Source organism: Aspergillus mulundensis, assembly GCF_003369625.1.
Source record: "Aspergillus mulundensis strain DSM 5745 chromosome Unknown scaffold_21, whole genome shotgun sequence".
Lineage (NCBI taxonomy): Eukaryota > Fungi > Ascomycota > Eurotiomycetes > Eurotiales > Aspergillaceae > Aspergillus > Aspergillus mulundensis.
Window position 1 is genome coordinate 123,563 of NW_020797909.1, and position 17,047 is coordinate 140,609.

At 53.8% G+C, this 17,047-nt stretch overlaps 9 protein-coding genes across 9 annotated transcripts; 6 read left to right on the top strand and 3 right to left on the bottom strand.

The window, feature by feature from the left end:
* Positions 1-420: 420 nt before the first annotated feature.
* DSM5745_11147 (uncharacterized protein) lies at positions 421-1,934 on the bottom strand (the record flags this gene model as incomplete). Its single annotated transcript, XM_026753163.1, has 3 exons — positions 421-1,124; positions 1,196-1,841; positions 1,899-1,934. 3 exons carry the CDS (start codon positions 1,932-1,934, stop codon positions 421-423), a joined length of 1,386 nt encoding a protein of 461 aa, XP_026598238.1.
* Positions 1,935-3,044: 1,110 nt separating this feature from the next.
* DSM5745_11148 (cutinase family protein) lies at positions 3,045-3,804 on the top strand (the record flags this gene model as incomplete). The annotated part of the gene is made up of 2 exons (XM_026753164.1): positions 3,045-3,266; positions 3,328-3,804. The coding sequence occupies 2 exons, from the start codon at positions 3,045-3,047 to the stop codon at positions 3,802-3,804; spliced, it is 699 nt and encodes a 232-aa protein (XP_026598239.1).
* Positions 3,805-4,116: 312 nt separating this feature from the next.
* Positions 4,117-5,222, top strand: DSM5745_11149 (transcription factor domain-containing protein; the record flags this gene model as incomplete). The annotated part of the gene is made up of 4 exons (XM_026753165.1): positions 4,117-4,161; positions 4,217-4,592; positions 4,676-4,968; positions 5,040-5,222. The coding sequence occupies 4 exons, from the start codon at positions 4,117-4,119 to the stop codon at positions 5,220-5,222; spliced, it is 897 nt and encodes a 298-aa protein (XP_026598240.1).
* A 432-nt stretch (positions 5,223-5,654) lies between these two features.
* DSM5745_11150 (alpha/beta fold hydrolase) lies at positions 5,655-6,650 on the bottom strand (the record flags this gene model as incomplete). The annotated part of the gene is made up of 1 exon (XM_026753166.1): positions 5,655-6,650. The coding sequence occupies one exon, from the start codon at positions 6,648-6,650 to the stop codon at positions 5,655-5,657; it is 996 nt and encodes a 331-aa protein (XP_026598241.1).
* A 369-nt stretch (positions 6,651-7,019) lies between these two features.
* Positions 7,020-8,597, top strand: DSM5745_11151 (putative pyridine nucleotide-disulfide oxidoreductase; the record flags this gene model as incomplete). Its single annotated transcript, XM_026753167.1, has 1 exon — positions 7,020-8,597. One exon carries the CDS (start codon positions 7,020-7,022, stop codon positions 8,595-8,597), a length of 1,578 nt encoding a protein of 525 aa, XP_026598242.1.
* Positions 8,598-9,064: 467 nt separating this feature from the next.
* Positions 9,065-11,401, top strand: DSM5745_11152 (putative C6 transcription factor; the record flags this gene model as incomplete). Its single annotated transcript, XM_026753168.1, has 5 exons — positions 9,065-9,114; positions 9,186-9,563; positions 9,625-10,621; positions 10,670-11,044; positions 11,180-11,401. The coding sequence occupies 5 exons, from the start codon at positions 9,065-9,067 to the stop codon at positions 11,399-11,401; spliced, it is 2,022 nt and encodes a 673-aa protein (XP_026598243.1).
* A 372-nt stretch (positions 11,402-11,773) lies between these two features.
* DSM5745_11153 (glycoside hydrolase family 78 protein) lies at positions 11,774-14,536 on the top strand (the record flags this gene model as incomplete). Its single annotated transcript, XM_026753169.1, has 1 exon — positions 11,774-14,536. One exon carries the CDS (start codon positions 11,774-11,776, stop codon positions 14,534-14,536), a length of 2,763 nt encoding a protein of 920 aa, XP_026598244.1.
* Positions 14,537-14,994: 458 nt separating this feature from the next.
* On the top strand, positions 14,995-15,870 carry DSM5745_11154 (alpha/beta fold hydrolase; the record flags this gene model as incomplete). The annotated part of the gene is made up of 1 exon (XM_026753170.1): positions 14,995-15,870. The coding sequence occupies one exon, from the start codon at positions 14,995-14,997 to the stop codon at positions 15,868-15,870; it is 876 nt and encodes a 291-aa protein (XP_026598245.1).
* Positions 15,871-16,364: 494 nt separating this feature from the next.
* Positions 16,365-16,948, bottom strand: DSM5745_11155 (uncharacterized protein; the record flags this gene model as incomplete). Its single annotated transcript, XM_026753171.1, has 2 exons — positions 16,365-16,729; positions 16,771-16,948. The coding sequence occupies 2 exons, from the start codon at positions 16,946-16,948 to the stop codon at positions 16,365-16,367; spliced, it is 543 nt and encodes a 180-aa protein (XP_026598246.1).
* Positions 16,949-17,047: the final 99 nt, after the last annotated feature.

Genomic DNA, 17,047 nt, shown 5'->3' on the forward strand with positions numbered 1-17,047 from the left:
GATCCGTTCCACCGTGGAAATCCTTGCTCTTGAAATTTCTTTTATCAACGCAACTTCTGAAGCACATCACATCCACTATCCGATATGGTGTAATGGTCAACATCGGTGTCTCTCACACACCAGCTCGGGGTTCGATTCCCCGTGTCGGAATTGCTTTTTGCTTTTTGCTTTTTGCAGGTTGTTTGATCTGCTGGATACCTACCGGATGCGCGGTGATAAGGGGTTGGTGTTTTTTGCGGGAAATCCGGGTCTTGACACTTCCAAAGGTGGTTGGGTTTTGGGAGAGGGTCAGTTTCTAATGAGATTATTGGGAGCTGTGAGTGCAATTGAAGAAGTTTGATTGCTTGATCCACCGTATATTTCCGAGCACGGCTGCCTATGGATAGGGTAGGGTAGGGTAGGGTTTCATGATCAGACCATCTACAGGCTTGGTCTTGGTGCATGTGCATTCTGATCGAACGCAGCCGCTGCCCACTTCTCCTCGACGTCCTCCGCGGCATCATACGAGAACAGCCACCCCCCGACCCCGTATCTCCGCCAAACCAGCGGGTCCTCTCCTTCCCTGAGTCCACTCGGCAGTGGTCCCCTATTCCCAGCTGCCCAGTCCCTCTCGACGTCCTCAAAAGCACGCATCTTGGCATCCCTGTCCTCCTGCTCGACTCCGTCATTTAGGTGGTTCAGGTCCTGCTGAATCGATCCCCTCGCGACAACGGTCTCTGTCCGCTGTTTCCGGCAGTGCTCGTAGACTGCTAATGCTTTCTTTCTCTCGGCCTGTGATCTAGACTCAAGACGTGCCAGGCACTCGCCGAGGACAGCCGCGTCTTCGAATGTCATGCCTGCTCCGCTAGCGAGATACGGCAGTGTTGCGTGCGCCGAGTCGCCGAGGAGGACTAGGGCTTGCGATGGATGGACCCATGTCTCGAGGGGGTTGCGGATGCACAAACGCCAGCGAAGCACCGACGGGCAGAGGGAGAGGAGTTTCCCGATATTGGGGTCCCAGTCGCGGAATAGACCCTGCATTTCGTTGACGTAGCCTTGGAGCGTGGACGGGCCTTCTTCGGGCATGTTGTCTGGCACAAGCAGGACGAGGTTGAGCTGGGTGGCGTCGCGGAGGGGGTATGTCACTGCCAGCCATCAGCATGTACCAACTTCATAGGCATGATGGGGTTGGGGTTATTGAGTGAGTGGGACGTACCAACATGCGCCCCAGGCCCATACCAATAATTCACGGCTTTTTCGTCGAGATACTTCGTCAAGCCCGGGTCTCCAGTCTTGCGGATATCCTTCGCGTCAAGAAGAATGCGGTACGCCATATCACCCGTCCGATGCGGCGGTTCTGGTAGTCCCAGTAAGATCTCCCTCGTGCGCGAATTGATCCCATCAGCGCCAACAACCAGATCAGCTGTCCGCGCCTCCTCCCCCTTAATATATACCGTAGCCGTACTCTCATGATGAAACTTCACATCCGTAACCTCCGAATCCGTAAACACCTCCGCCCCCAACTCCGTCGCCCTCCCCAGCAAAAACGCATGTAAATCCGCGCGATGGAAATCGTGAAACGGCGCCCCGAGCTCGGTTCCAGCGCGCGCGAAGTCCATGCGCGAGATCTGCCCGCCCTTCCAGCTGAGGATGTTGCATGTCTGCGTCGTCGAGGCCTTGGAGTCGAGATGCCCGTGTGTATCCCATGCCCGTAGGATCTTTGTACTGTTTGGGAGGCATTGGATGCCCGCGCCGACTTCGGATATCTCGCGCGCGGATTCGAGGACTGTGACTTCGTGGCCGGCGAGACGGATGGAGATGGAGGCTGCGAGGCCGCCTAGGCCGGCGCCGATTATTATTACCTTGGTGCGTGTTAGATTCTGGTTTTGAGTATCAATAGTGGGCAGTTGGATGCGTACCTTAAGGGTTGAGCTTGCATCGCGTGGCTTCGGCATTGTTCGGGGTCCTGGTCTTTGTTTTGTTGGCATTGTGTGTGGATATTCCTGTATTCTATGGTGGACGATGAATGTCGCGAGGCGGGGGCGTTGCGTGGTCTTCATACATGGCTGTCTTAGGGTGGGGTTCTCAATTCTCAAGAGCGTATATCTAAATGGCCGTAATGCTGATCGGATAACTCGGACTCTTGATATAGGTACCTATTCGACCAAGGATGGGGGTTAGGGATACCTAAGGGTGGAGGTTGGCGCCTTGATCGCGATTGTATGCTGTATTTGATGGGCCGCATGGCTGTAGGAGTTGGAATGGGATTCCCAATGATTCCCCCGGCAGATCGGTGACGCTCTGGGTACTCATTGATGAACTGATACGGCTGACATCGGATTCTCTCCAGGTCGCAACACTAGAATGCTGGGAGAGGGGAATCGTGTTCGTTCCGCTCAAATCCATCACGGAGCCCGCGCCGACCCCTCCACATATAACTCTCGACCAGTGCCGGATACGCACGGCACCAAAATGCGGGGAGATGCACCCCAGAGCGCCAACTGTGGGGTTCGGCAGTTGTAGCCCTCATCCTCGGTTCTGCAGAGGCGTGCCCTACCTATCCAAATGCAAGAAAAGGCCTCGCCAAGTCATGCAGGGCTGGACGATGAAACCTTGCTTGCAAAGGGGACTGGACGCTATACTTTTCAAGAAGGACCAAGCCCTCGGATGGCGCAGGAGTGTCAGTGCGGCCATGCAACAGTGCGCATCTGGCATGTGGTCGACACACTCCTCTACTCGAGGTATTACTCTGGGTCCGTCGTGTGACCGGGTAGATACCCTACTTCATCCGTGGATTGAGGGTGTGTCCTTGGGATACCGAGGATCTTTGGATGAAGAGGCCTTGAAGATGGTAGTACTGAGATAACTGCCGACAGTGTCCAAGACTTCCAGTGCCGGTTGTGGTGGTGGACAGGCCTTCAGATGAGGGTATAAAGAGGGCTAGAAAGACCCTCGAAATATGGAAGTGGAAGAGCAGCAGAGCAAAGCAAAGCAACCAGCCCACCAAGACCAAACAAGCCTAAGCCCAAGCCCCAGGCAAGCGACTGCACCATCTACCAAGCACCATGAAGCTTCAACAACTCGCCATTACCCTGTTCGCTGCTCTTGCAGCAGCAAACCCAATCCCCCTGGAGGAGCGCCAGCGTATGCTATCCCCTCCACCCACGCTGTTAGAGATAGCTCAAGCTAACAACGGGACACCAGTCACCGGCAACGAGCTCCGCGTCGGCACTTGCGAAGACATAACCTTCATCTTCGCCCGCGGCTCCACTGAGCTGGGCTACCTCGTGAGTGTTCCATATCCATCATCAGTCAGATCCCTATAAGCCACCCACTAATCCATCACAGGGCAGCACCGTCGGCCCCGCAACCTGCAACGCGCTCAAACTCGCGCGCCCCGGGTCCGTCGCCTGCCAGGGCGTAGCACCCGCGTACATCGCCGACCTCGCCTCGAACTTCCTGCCACGCGGGACCAACAGCGTCGCCATCAACGAGGCGAAAGACCTCTTCAACCTCGCGGCGTCCAAGTGCCCAAATACCAAAATCGTTGCGGGAGGGTACAGTCAGGGCGCTGCCGTAATGCACGCCGCTATCTCGGAGCTTTCCAGCGCCGTGAAGGATCAGATCAAGGGCGTGGTGCTGTATGGTGATACGCGGAACCAGCAGGATGGCGGGCGAATTCCGAACTTCGACACGGGCAAGACGAAGATCATCTGTGCGTTTGGGGATCTGGTTTGTGAGGGGACGCTTGTTATCACCGCGGCGCATTTGAGTTACCTGGATGATGTGCCCGATGCGACGAGCTTTCTTTTGGGGAAGCTTTAGGGCTTGCTTGAGTGAGTCATGAGATGAGATTGAGGCGGGTTAGGAGAGACTCTGGACGGCTTCTCTGATCGATGGGTCGGAGGGATCAATCTGGGTTGGACTGCATGTGCTGGATTGCTTGCACTGGTTTAGTTGATTATGGTTAGTGAAGAACAGAATGTACCTTGATGATGCTTGGGTATCGAGTACGTCCTCATACTGGAAACCTACAAAGCAGTAGGCTCTGTCTTCTAGGTAATTGAAGGAAAGGCGGTTTCTGTGACCGGGAATGCGTAGCATATAATGGGATAAATCGGTGAAATTGTGCTCGCGATGCGAGTGCCGAGAATTGTTGAGATGGCCTTTGATATGCGTAAAGTATTTAGACAATAGCCCTAAAAGAAACCGGTTGCGGTCCGGATTCCAGACCTAGGATCCTGTTGGCCCTCTCCAGCATAGCACGCTGACCCTGTGTAATGCCGGGTTCCTGGGCGTCCCACTTAGAACGACCAATACTCCGCAGGCCGTCATCGGTCACAAAGTCCCATTGCCGAATATCCGCCTCCGTGACACGGTCAACGTGTTCGTCCTCGCCCTTGCCGCCGGGGAAGTCAGGAGACAGCCCGGCAAGGAAGAGCCAGCCTACAGCAAGCTGTTCTGGTGTTTGTGGAGCCTAGACAAGCTCCTTGCATCAATGTTTGGTCGGCCTTGCCATCTACGAGACGACGACATCAGCCTGGAAAGACCCAGTTCAGTATTATCGTCTCATCGGGAGCCACGGACCCCATTCGACATCTGGCTGACCCTCTGTACGCGTTGCTTCTTGTTCACCTCATTAATTATACTGACTCTTTCGTCCCTCGAGCTGCCCTAGAACTCTACCATCACGCAGTGGAAATTGTCTTCCACCGCTTGGTGGAAGCTCCACGCTCAGAACCGAACAACATGGCGCATATTCAACGTGGCCTCGCCGCCATTCGGATCCAGTCCATCGTTGCGACGGAGTGCCAGCGGGCCCTTCCTCCTCTGTCTATCATTCCGTATGCCATCTCGCCAGCCGTGACCGTCTTCTACCAGCAGTATCGCCCGACCAAACTGATCACACAACAAACAAGATTGGCAGCCGACCTTGAAGCATGCTGCAGCCTGCTCGAAGAGCAGCGCATCTGGTGGTACTCAGCCGAGGTAATGGCCCGGCTCAGCCACCAGGCACTACAGCAGATCCGGGAAAGTAACCAGAATATTAACCCAGCTAGAAGCCGACTGGTGCCACAGCAGACCTCCTGGATCATGCCGCAGGAGATTTGAGGAGCCAACCATCCGGATACTGCCGAACCGACACTCTCTGTCAGGCGCGCGGGTTTGGCGAGGGCTCCGCAGTCGATGAATTCACAGAACAAGCCAGAGCTGCAGTGTGCGGCTGCAATGGAACAGTATAACGGTATCGAGATGCAGGACTGGGGGATAGGGCATATGGCGGATCTAGATACGTTGTTTGACGACTTTTTGGATTTGTCGCTGCCGATGAATTTCTAGGCTCGGCCATGGCCGGGAAGTTCGTGCCAGTAAGGCTCTTCCATGAACATCTGCTTCGGTCTTAGAGCCAGGTCATTTTGCGCCTGCTGTATTGCCATGCCTATTCGCAGTTTTCAATTGCCTTAGGAGGTGACGCCGGGACGATTGTTGAGGGCGAAAGATTAAAATCCGGGATTCTGTCTGGTACAGTTAGGGCATCGGTACCTTGAGTACCTACAATGCCATCCACGCGATCAAGTAGCAGCATACTTGTCATTTTGAGATGGGATTGTTGTAATGCTACAGGAGCGGAGACGTTGACGCAATACTGCATCTTTTGGGTTGGGTCGCGCTGGTTAAGACGCAGCCAAATACCCCTTCAGCACATCCTCAGGAACGAGCTCTGACAGAATTTCCTCGATATAGCCGGCCACGGTAAAGTGAGTCCCTCCTTCAATTTCGTGAAGTACGCAATGCGGTAACCGTTCGGCCATATAGCGAATCATCTCAATCGGAGGCTGCGCGTCTTTTTGGCCATGCCAGATTCGGACGCTGTTGTAGGTGACGTCCTCAAACCGAAACCCCCAATCGTGCGTCAAGAGAACGGCTTCCTGCACAGTCGCAGCACCTCCCTGCGCGAATGCTTCGAATACCATTGCCAACATCATTTCGCGCCGTTCCTCGGTTAACAGTGCACTATCTTCCGCGCTCTCTTGCTTCTCGAGCCAGTCATCCAGCCACCGGGTTGCAGGGCTTGTGCTCGCGGCCCAGCGGGAGACACCTACAAAAGCATCCAAGATCACTCTAAGTGCCGTCGGGGAGTGAGTCGCCGCGAGCGATGTCAATTTCCTTCCCGTCGAGACATACTGTCTCCCTGCTTCCCAAGGGCCGGCTCCCGCTATGATACCTACGCCCGACAGTCTCTCATGCGGTAGCGAGTGAGCACAGGCAAGTGCGTATGGTCCGCCGCCAGAGCCTCCCAAAACCACGAATTCCGAGATTCTTAGCGAGTCTACCAGTTGCTGAATATCAGCCGGGTAGTTCATGATCCGGCGATTGGGCTGGAATGTGGATAGACCGTATCCAGGCCGATCCGGCGCGACGACGCGGAGATTCCGCTGCCGTGCTAGGTCGTCGAATGCAGAGCCCTCGAGGCGCGACGACGGGAAACCATGGAAATACAGCAGTGGAAAGCCTTTAGGGTTCCCATACTCGGCGTATCCGAGAGTGCGACCGTCACGGAGGGAAAGAGTTTGGCTGTTCTGCGGTGCTGTCGCGTATGTCCGACGTGTTGTGGCGAGAGAGTTCTTGAGACTCAATGAAACACCGCCTGTCCTGGACCATGTCCGCATCTTGAAAGGGAACGAATGAGTGAATGGTTTTAGTTCCTGTAATTTCGAAGCGAGGACCGAAGAATTTAAATCGACCCGTGCAGACGTTCGGGGCGAAGGATCACGAGTCTTAGGCGCGCCATTCCACCAAGTCGAAAGTCGCCAAGGACAGCGCCACAGGGCGATGCAGATGCGCAAACCTTGCCCGTGTATTGTTTGCATTAGCATTTTGTATAGATTTTGTATAGACCGGCTCCACTGTTTATGGTTTACTGTGCCCGGTTAGTCCGGAAGTGATGAGGTCATTATGCGGTGGAAACCTCACCTACAACTGGGGTTGAACCTCCCCAGTAGGAGACTCGGAAGAAATGGTTCATACGTTCTTCCATAATGAGGTATGTGTATAGGGCTCTTCGTCGGTGCTCTCCCCTGCAAAAATGGCGCGGGTTAGAAACACTCACCACAGACATTCTGAAAAGGCCTCGCGATGACAAAGAGCGTGTTGTTATCCTGGGATCAGGATGGGGAGGGTATACGGTGTCTCGCAAGCTCTCACCCAGGGAATTTTCTCCGGTCGTCATATCGCCGCGGTCATATTTTGTCTTCACTCCGCTCTTGACGGACACCGCTGGCGGTGACTTGGATTTCTCGCACATCGTCGAGCCAGTTCGGCATCCCACGATACGGGTGGGCTTTATCCAGGCGGCGGCGCGTGCTATCGACTTGGACCGCAAGATGGTGCTGTGTGAGCCGACCATCGTCAAGAGCGGCGTCACGTTAACTCATACCGAGGAAGACGAAGGGGGTTCTGGCGTTGCGGATAAATGGGAGAGTAGCGAAACATTCGAGATACCGTACGACAAGCTGATCATTGCGGTCGGAGCCATCAGCAGAACGTTCAAAACACCTGGCGTAAAGGACAACGCCATCTTCTTCCGAGATATTGGTGATTCCCGCCGTGTCCGACGCCGGGTCCGCGAATGTTTTGAGCTAGCCATCTTACCGACAACCAGCGACGAACTACGAAAGCACCTATTGCACTTTGCCATCGTTGGCGCCGGTCCCACTGGTACAGAGCTCGCGGCAGCATTGCGGGACTTTATCGCCACAGACCTCATTACACTGTATCCAGCCTTGGATGGTTTGGTACGGATCTCGCTGTACGACGTGGCGCCGAAAGTCCTTTCCATGTTCGACGAGTCCTTATCCCGTTATGCTCAAGAAACGATGAAGAAAGAGGGGATTGATGTACGGACCTCACATCATATTGAAGATCTCCGCTGGGGAGCTCCCGGCACAAAGCCGCCGTACGAGAAGGACCCTCGTAGCTGCCTGACACTCAGAACAAAGGAGGAAGGGGAGGTCGGTGTTGGAATGTGTGTCTGGGTGACGGGAAATGCCATGAACGAGCTCATCACTCATTCCCTTCGTGGCGTTGAGGTGTTTCCGACGAAATCAGCAATCATGAAGGACAAAACAGGGCCAAAAGGCGCGTCACAGCGCTCCTGGGCGTACAAAAAGGCACCGAAGACAGGCGCACTGCTCGTAGACGGCCATTTACGCGTGCAGCTGGAAGACGAGACCGGGAATACGGCGGTTCTTCAGGACGTCTTCGCCCTCGGTGACAATGCGATGCTTGAGCACGCTTCACCCCCAGCAACGGCGCAGGTGACGGCTCAAGAAGCCAAATGGTTGTCGGCGCGACTCAACCACGGCGATTTGGAAAAGTCGCCTCCATTCTCGTTCCGTAATATGGGTACGCTCGCGTACATTGGGAACGAAAGGGCGCTGATGCAACTGCCGAACGAGGAGGGCGGGTATCTTCCGCACAAGCTGACAGGGAGAGCGGCCTGGTTGGTTTGGAATTCGGCGTACCTGACTATGACGATTAGTTGGCGCAATAAGCTGCGCGTAGCATTTCGATGGATGTTGAATCGGCTGTTTGGACGTGACATTTCGCGATATTAGCGCGTTTTTGTTGCCTTTCCCACGTGTTGCATGATTGTGGCGGTGGGTTGCTCTGGAGTTGTGGTGCAGAAAAATATATCTGAATGAAAGTCCACCAGCACCGAGTCACTGACCCATTCCCTCGAAATCTAGAAATATCTCGAGGTCGTATCGTGGATATTCACAATGTTAGCGCCATTGTTTGATAAAGAGAGAATTTGATGTTATCTTTCCAGCTTCAACGACTGGGTGCTTGTCAAGCAGATTGTGCCTTTATGCGTCCTTATGCATCTTAGTGACTACAATTAGTCAGCATCTCCGCAGTGAAGCAATTGTGATGGTCCGATGGACGTCCGTGTTCCCCGCTTCCTCCGCGTCGCGTCCTCCACACTCCCGACCGCTAGCCCTGCTGCTATGTCCAGGGTTCCGGACTATTACCTCCTGATGTATCGCAAGACAGCCTGCGTCATCAGGACGCTTTTCATGTCATGTCGAGCGACCTGAGGAGGCCGAGAGCAGGGGCCTGTGTGACTTGTCGGTAAGTGGTCTGAGCCCTCCAGGGCTGACCCGGTTGCTACGAAAATTGACACCGAAGATTGTCCTTGATAGATCCCGCAAGCGTCGCTGCATTCCGAATCCGAACGGAGATGGCTGTCAACTGTGCTACGAGATAGCAAAACCCTGCAGCCTCAGTATCGCGTCTCGCCCCGAGAGAATAAACAATGGTGGAGAACACCTGCCGACTGGCGGAACTGGGCTTTCGAGCTTCCCCTTGGACCTGCCATCACAAGTCTCGCCGATCGTGCCTGAGACTCCTCTCGGAGAACTGGCGTCGCGAGAACTATGTGCCGAGCTCGTTCAGCTGTATTTCCGCTTTATCCATGACATAGCTCATACGATATTCCACGAACCTACCTTCCTGCGACGCCTATATGATGGCACAGCGCCCATGATACAGGTGTATGCGATGTGCGGACTGGCTGCTAGGTAATTTTATACGCGTGCACGGCATCGGATACTGAACACCATAGTAACATCGACCGTATAGATTCTCTAGCAATCCGGTCTTTGAGGGCACCGCTCCTTGCGATCGTGGAAATGTCTTCCTCACGGAAGCGGTTCGTCTCTGCCAACCATACATTATTTCTCCGAGCCTGGAAACGGCTCAAGCATTTCTCCTCATTGGGTACTACTTCAGCGGGGAAGGCAACGTGGATGGCAAGCACATATATGTCGGATTGGCTCGGCTGCATGCCGAGAGATTGTCACTTAACAACAACTCGAATGATGTTTACCAGGAGGAATACCGACGCACTTGGCTCTCAATCCACATAACAAGCCATTGGTCGGCCTGGGACATGGCCATGGATCCCCTAAGCCTGCCCGACGAACTGGAATTTATACCTAAGATCGATGACGCGACGTTCCGTACCGCCAACACTGAGCTAGTCAATGTGAACCATGTTCAAGAAGAATTTCGCTGTGACATGTGGGCTCAAATGGCGCGCACCCTTGGAATATTCGCCAAGGTCAATAACGCGTTGCGAAGGTTGAGCCGCAACATGATCTCGTTTGATGAGTATTGTCTGCAAGCAGCCGAGCTGGAAGCTTCACTAGACCGGTGGGCGGACAATCTGCCGCCCAAGTTGACCTGGAACTTTGACAACCTCATGTCACTGGCGGGAAGACGGCTCGGTCAAATATATCTCGCGATGCACGTCGGCTTCTTCCATTTCAAGCAAATGCTCTTTTTCCCGTTCCTTAATGCCAGAGCCGTCAAGTCTTCCAGACTCAACGGAGCGCTGAAGTGCAAGGACGGCGCATCGACAGTCTCGTCTATCCTGCAGTACTCCAAGAATATCAGGGACTGCGAGCTGGACAATTTTATCTACGGACACATTGTTGTCGTCAGCTCGTGCGTTCATCTCCATACTCTGTTATTCAGCGATGATTTTCGCGAGCTCGCAATCACACGACAACGCCTAGTATCCAATTTCCAGTATCTGATGGCACTCAAGTCGTATTGGCCGATTGTTGAACACATTGTAAGTCTGGTAAGCATGGTCCAGTAATGCCTCGTTAACAGATTCCAGGCCATTCAACTACGAACATTCCAAAACTCCTGTAGGGACTCAATGTCGGACCCATTTGTGTTAGACAACTGGATGGTGCGCTTCCTCATAGAACACTCCTCCCTGCTGTCAGAAAGGCAGCTTGTTCAATCCGCCGAATCTGAACCGCTTGCGGCGCCAAACTCCAAAACAGTCTCTGGCGCTGCTACTCCTGCTATGCTGCCTACCATCGAGTTCCTCACTACATATGCAGATGGAGACAGCAGTTCAACCATTCCAGAGGAAAACTTAACCCAGTGGAGCGATTTATCTCAACTTCTACATGATCGGGAAATAACCGGAGAAGCCCTAGTCGACAGCGCCCTCAGTTGGCTATTGGATGATCGAGGAAGCCAGGTTACTCCGGCATGACACCTTTCGTGCATACTTATGCACTAAGGTTTCCTCCCTGGGTACTAACTGTACGCGCAGCAGCAGCGCTTGCTATTATTGCGCCGCTGTGCTCGCTCGGACAGACTCTTCATCAATCAGCTGAGTGAGATTACTGGAGCAGTACCGTGGCAACAACCTCCCCCAATGACCAACGAGACCCCTGTCTCCGCTGAACGCATTGTTGCGTATCTGAATGCGACGTGGCTTATGTTGGGCATAGTTTTCCTTGGGATTAAAACTCGTACGAGGCTCCGGTCGTTTGAAATTCGTGCTCACCGGTGCCACAAGCCCGTCGATCTCGGCGCGAAAATGTACGACTGAAGTACACTTAATTGGCACGGTACATACAAGACACTCGTAGATGTGATCGCGGTCCCATGGGGGTTGGACTCTGGGTTTGTTGCAGGCTTGCAATTTAGCCGAGAGCCTAAAGTCAGCGAATCGGCTTTTAAAGACGCCGCCTATTTCTCCACGAGATCTCCGTATCAGTAGGTCTGTTTTGGCCCACACTTGCGAGCAGTGATCATGCTCTGAGTACAACTCCAATCGGGGATCACTATTCATGGGCCGTCTCCCGGCGTGTTGTCCCCCGAACGGGATCTGGCACGCATTCCGGAGTGTCCGAGTTGGAGTATAAGAGTGCGTAGCTTTCCCACTGCGCGTGTTGAGGGACTCTTTCCATTGAACAATACCATGGCCGGAAAGTTGTTTCTAGCATCTCCAACAGTCGAGCAGCATTCCTCCGGCTTTGGCGTGGGAACAGCGACTCCACGACTCTCCTGGCGCTTTCTTGATGAAAGCTACCCACGCAACTGGAGACAGACTGCATGTCATATTGAGGTTACCCGCGGTCCCGACTCGGAAACAGAAACCCATGTAATAGCCGGTGATGCTTCGGTCCTGGTACCGTGGCCGAGTACGCCGTTGCGATCTCGAGAAAGGGCCCGCGTACGGGTTCGCGCCTTCGGTCGCGGGGAAGACCAGCCTGAGGTGGAGCCAACTGATTGGTCGCCCTGGACAGCGGTTGAATGCTCGCTGTTGAGCAGGGACGACTGGATTGCGCTCCCTATCACTGACCTGACAGCTCCAATCGATGCCCCGATACGTCCTATACGATTCCGCAAGACCTTCGATCTCTCTACAAAGGGGACCATTAATCAAGCACGGCTTTACATCACGAGCCTGGGGATTTACCGAGCATTCATCAACGGCCGCGAGGTTAGCGACCATTGCCTAGCGCCGGGCTGGACAAGCTACCGCTATCGACTCAATTACCAGACCTTGGATGTTGGGCCTCTTCTAAAGCAGGATGGTACGAATGTAATTGCTATCGAGGTTGCAGAAGGCTGGTATGCGACTCGGCTGGGCTTTTTGGGCGGACGAAGGCAACTCTACGGGGACAAGATCGCAGCCCTTGCACAACTAGAAGTTCGGTTGGAGTCTGAGACATTTTCTCTGGGCACTGATAGTACCTGGGCTTGTCAGCCGAGCGCAATTCTGAAGAGCGAATACTACGATGGCGAAGTCTACGATGCGCGCGAAGAAAACCCAGACTGGAACAGCAACTCCCCTGACAAAACGAGCAACTCAGGCTGGCACCCTGTTCAAGAGCTGCATTTCCCAACTGCTACTTTGGTCGCTCCGGATGCGCCTCCGGTCCGGATCACGGAAGAGATCAAACCTATATCAGTGCAACAGACACCATTAGGGAAGACTATTGTTGACTTCGGCCAGAACCTAGTTGGCCGGTTACGCGTCAGCTCACTGATCAAACCATCCGGGGCCCGCGTTGTCTTGACGCATGCTGAAGTGTTAGAAAACGGAGAACTGGCAACTCGACCATTACGCATTGCGAAATGTACGGATGAGATTGTTTGCGCCGGAACAGAGTTGACGGACTGGTCGCCTCAATATACGTTTCATGGATTTCGGTATGTCCAAGTCGACGGTTGGGATGAAGAGAGTGACGGCTCCTTGCTTGCCAATCTAACGGCCTTGGTGATGCACACTGACATGACTCGGACCGGTTGGTTTTCATGCTCAAACCAAATGGTGAACCAACTCCATAAAAATGCATTATGGAGTATGCGGGGAAATTTTGTTTCTATTCCAACCGATTGCCCCCAGCGCGATGAGCGTCTGGGTTGGACGGGAGATATTCAAATCTTTACCCCATCCGCGAGCTTTCTATACAATACTGCTGGCATGCTGGGCGAGTGGCTTCAAGACGTCGCCGTGGAGCAGTTCCATGAAGGGAAGGACGGGTGTATCCCACCGTTTGTTGTTCCGAATGTCATCTCCAAAGAACTTTGGCCTCCCACCCCGCAAGCACAATGGGACGATGTGGTTATTTTGGGACCATGGGCGTTATACCAATCATATGGGGACACCGACATTCTCCGCCGACAATACGACAGCATGCTAGCTTGGATCGATAGAGGCATTCAACGCGGTCCGGATCGTCTTTGGGACCCCGATGTGTGGCAACTAGGCGATTGGCTTGACCCGACGGCACCGCCAGTCGAACCCGGGGATGCCCGGACGAATGGGACGTTGGTGGCAGATGCATTCTTGGTGCGTATTACCTCTGTGATATCGCAGATCAGTCAAATATTGGGAGAAATCGCGGACTCCAAGCGATTCAGCCAAGATCTTGAACGGTTGAAAACTGCCTTCCAAACCAAATACATCGCACCATCTGGCCTGCTAGTAGGAGATACCCAAACAGCCCTAAGTCTTGCAATCATGTTCGACCTCCATGCTACGGCCGAGCAAGTGAAAGTCGCTGCAAACCGGCTAGTTAATCTAGTACGCCTCGCACAATTCAGGGTAGCCACCGGGTTCGCGGGAACGCCCATCATCACCCACGCCCTAACAAAGGGCGGCTATCCACAAATGGCATACAGAATGCTGCTCGAGAAGCGCTGTCCATCCTGGATGTACCCGATAACCATGGGTGCCACGACAATGTGGGAACGGTGGGACAGCATGCTTCCCGACGGCTCGATTAACCCAGGCGAGATGACGAGTTTCAACCACTACGCCTTTGGCTCGATTATTAACTGGCTTCATAGCACTGTGGCAGGTATTAGCCCCTTACTGCCGGGTTGGAAGGAGATCAGGGTGCATCCGATCCCCGGCGGGAATATTACATCTGCGGAGGCGGTTCATGAGACGCCGTATGGGCGGTTGGAATGTCGATGGAAGATTGAGACCGACGAGGGGGTTTTTATGTTGGATCTTCTTGTTCCGCCAAATTCGAGGGCATTGGTCACTTTGCCTCGCGATGAGAAGTTGAGCGGACAGCATAATCGGGAGCAGCAGGAGGGGACACGGGTTGGGTCTGGACGGCATCGCTTTGAGGTGCCCTTTGACTGGAGCAAGTACAGTAGTGACTGGCCGCCGAAACCTAGGATCCCTATTATGAGACAGCCGGAACCGGATTGTATTGCCTGATCCGGATATTTCGTTGCTTTCTGGGAGCTAGATCTGAGTATTTTGCACCAACTATATAGAGAAAAAAGCAACCCCCATAGGCATTGGGGCTGTTTCCGTGGCACAAAGCTGCCTCTAGAGCTAGTGACATAATCTAGATGACTGATATAGAGAATTACGAGTTTGTCTCTGTTGCAGAGTTTGGAAGATTTGGCTCTTGATCAAACTTGCCTGGATTGGTAATCAATGATCGCATCACCAGCCTGCATAAGCGGCTTCTTTGTCTGACCACACCAATCATGACGCAAGGACGTCGCGAGATCATTATGCATCCTTTACAAATATGCAGTCATGATGTTTGCTTCTGCTGGAGGGTCAGCATATATAGACCTGAGGGGGCTGCATGGTCAGCTCCACGGTTAGTGTCATGATATCGTTGCACTACTTTGCCCTCTCACAATAAACATCACTTGTACAACATGTCGCGTGTCCAGCTGCTCTATCGAGCCCTCCCTACCTCCAAAGCAACGGTCTTCTACCGCGAGGCCGGCGCACAGACCGCCCCGACCATCCTCCTCCTCCACGGCTTCCCGTCATCCTCGCACCAGTACCGCAACCTCATTCCTATCCTCGCGACAAAGTATCGAGTCCTCGCACCAGACCTACCAGGCTTTGGGTTCACCACCGTCCCCGAAGGTTTCCAGTATACCTTCGACAATCTTGCGACGGTGATTTCGGAGTTCTTAGACCAACTCAAGATCAAGAAGTTCTCCGTGTACATTTTCGACTATGGTGCGCCCACCGGCCTCCGAATTGCATTGCAGCGCCCAGACGCCGTGCAGGCTATCATCAGCCAGAACGGCAATGCATATGAAGAAGGTTTAGGCGCGTTCTGGGATCAGATCCGCGAGCTGTGGTACAGCAACAACGAGCCTAACGTCCGCGCCAAGCTTGCGTCCGCATTGCTCAGTTTCGAAGCCACGAAATGGCAGTATGAGGAGGGGACGCAGGAGGAAAAATTGCGATCGCTTGCCCCGGAATCGTACCATCTGGATTACGCCTTGCTGCAGCGCCCTGGTAACTCGGAGGCTCAGCTCGACCTGTTCTGGGATTACCGAAATAATCTGCCATTTTACCCCAGGTTCCAGGAGTACTTTCGAAATTCGCAGGTCCCCTTGCTGGCTGTTTGGGGCAAGAATGATCAGATTTTCATCCAACCTGGTGCGGAGGCGTTCAGACGTGACTTGCCCGGTGCAGAAGTGGTCCTGCTCGATGCAGGACATTTTGCCGTTGAGACCGAGACAGCGGAGATCGGCGAGTTGATCCTGCACTTCCTGCACAAGAACAAAATATGATGTTTGTACGTCCAGTAAGCATAGTGGTGCGCTCGAATTGGGTTTGTTGGATGTCACAGTTGTTTTCAGAAACAAGATCCGTAATAATTGAAGCTCCAGCTTTTCAGACTGTGGTTCCTGAAGAAAGGGTTGATTCCTTATGGTAACGAATCGCTTGTAGTTCACTGTACATCTTGTCAGCCAGGTCAAAAGATGCCCGTGCAAAATCCCAAGTCCGATACCGGTAGCCCTGATTTCAAAGCTCGTAGCAACAGCCCATCCCACGCTTCCGCCGACACGAAGTGATCCTTGCCGCCACAAAGTCAAATGAGCAAAGTGAAGCTATTCGCACACAACCGAATGGACGGCGGCGTGCACAGGGGCAGAAGCCGGAGAGCGGAGCCGGTCATGTGACCGAGCCGGGCATGGAGGAAACCAATGAAAGAGAAAGCCAAGACACGGCGAGATGGAGACGTCTCTTTTGTTGGGGCCAATGGCGATATTCATGTTGTCACTTAGGCGACATTGCCCCCACCATCCCGCTCTTTCTGGGCCCCGGCTGATTCTGAACTATCCGAATGACAGGGCCAAGCAGCTGGAGGCTTCTGTTGGCCGGAGAGAGCCGGGTTGAACGAGGCGGTCCGCAAGGGGTTGCCATCAAAAGTGCTCGTGATGTCTTGCTGTATCGAGATAGCTTCTGAATTGTTGAGCTCTAGCGCTGCGGCTGTGGTGACGCCATTTCCCGGGGGTGTTTTGCTACCAGGAAAAGTCGGATCGATCGAAACTCTTCGAAGAAGCAAAAATGATGACGGGGTCTGGCCGGTTGCCAGCCGTTGGTGCGCGGTGGGGGTGGAGCTCGATATGGGGTTGTTATCGGGGTCTGTTCGCTGTATCAGTTCAGGGACATCCAATCTCAGGAACAGCTTTCAGCCATGATCTCATCACTCAAGATCCTTGGATTTGGCACGAAATAATCCTGGAAGGCGAGCTGTCCCTGGCGGCCCTGATTTGGCGTGGAGGCTGGAGCTGGATGGCTAAAGTAGCGCAGTGGCACTAGCGTGGAAGCAGTTAGAAGGGAGGAACACAGCCAAAATCGCATGTGAACCCCCCACTGCTGCGGTAAAGCTACCGGCCAGCTTGTCGCTCGCTGTGTGCTGCGTTTGCCTTCACCTCCCCCAATTCCTCACTCCTTCTCTTT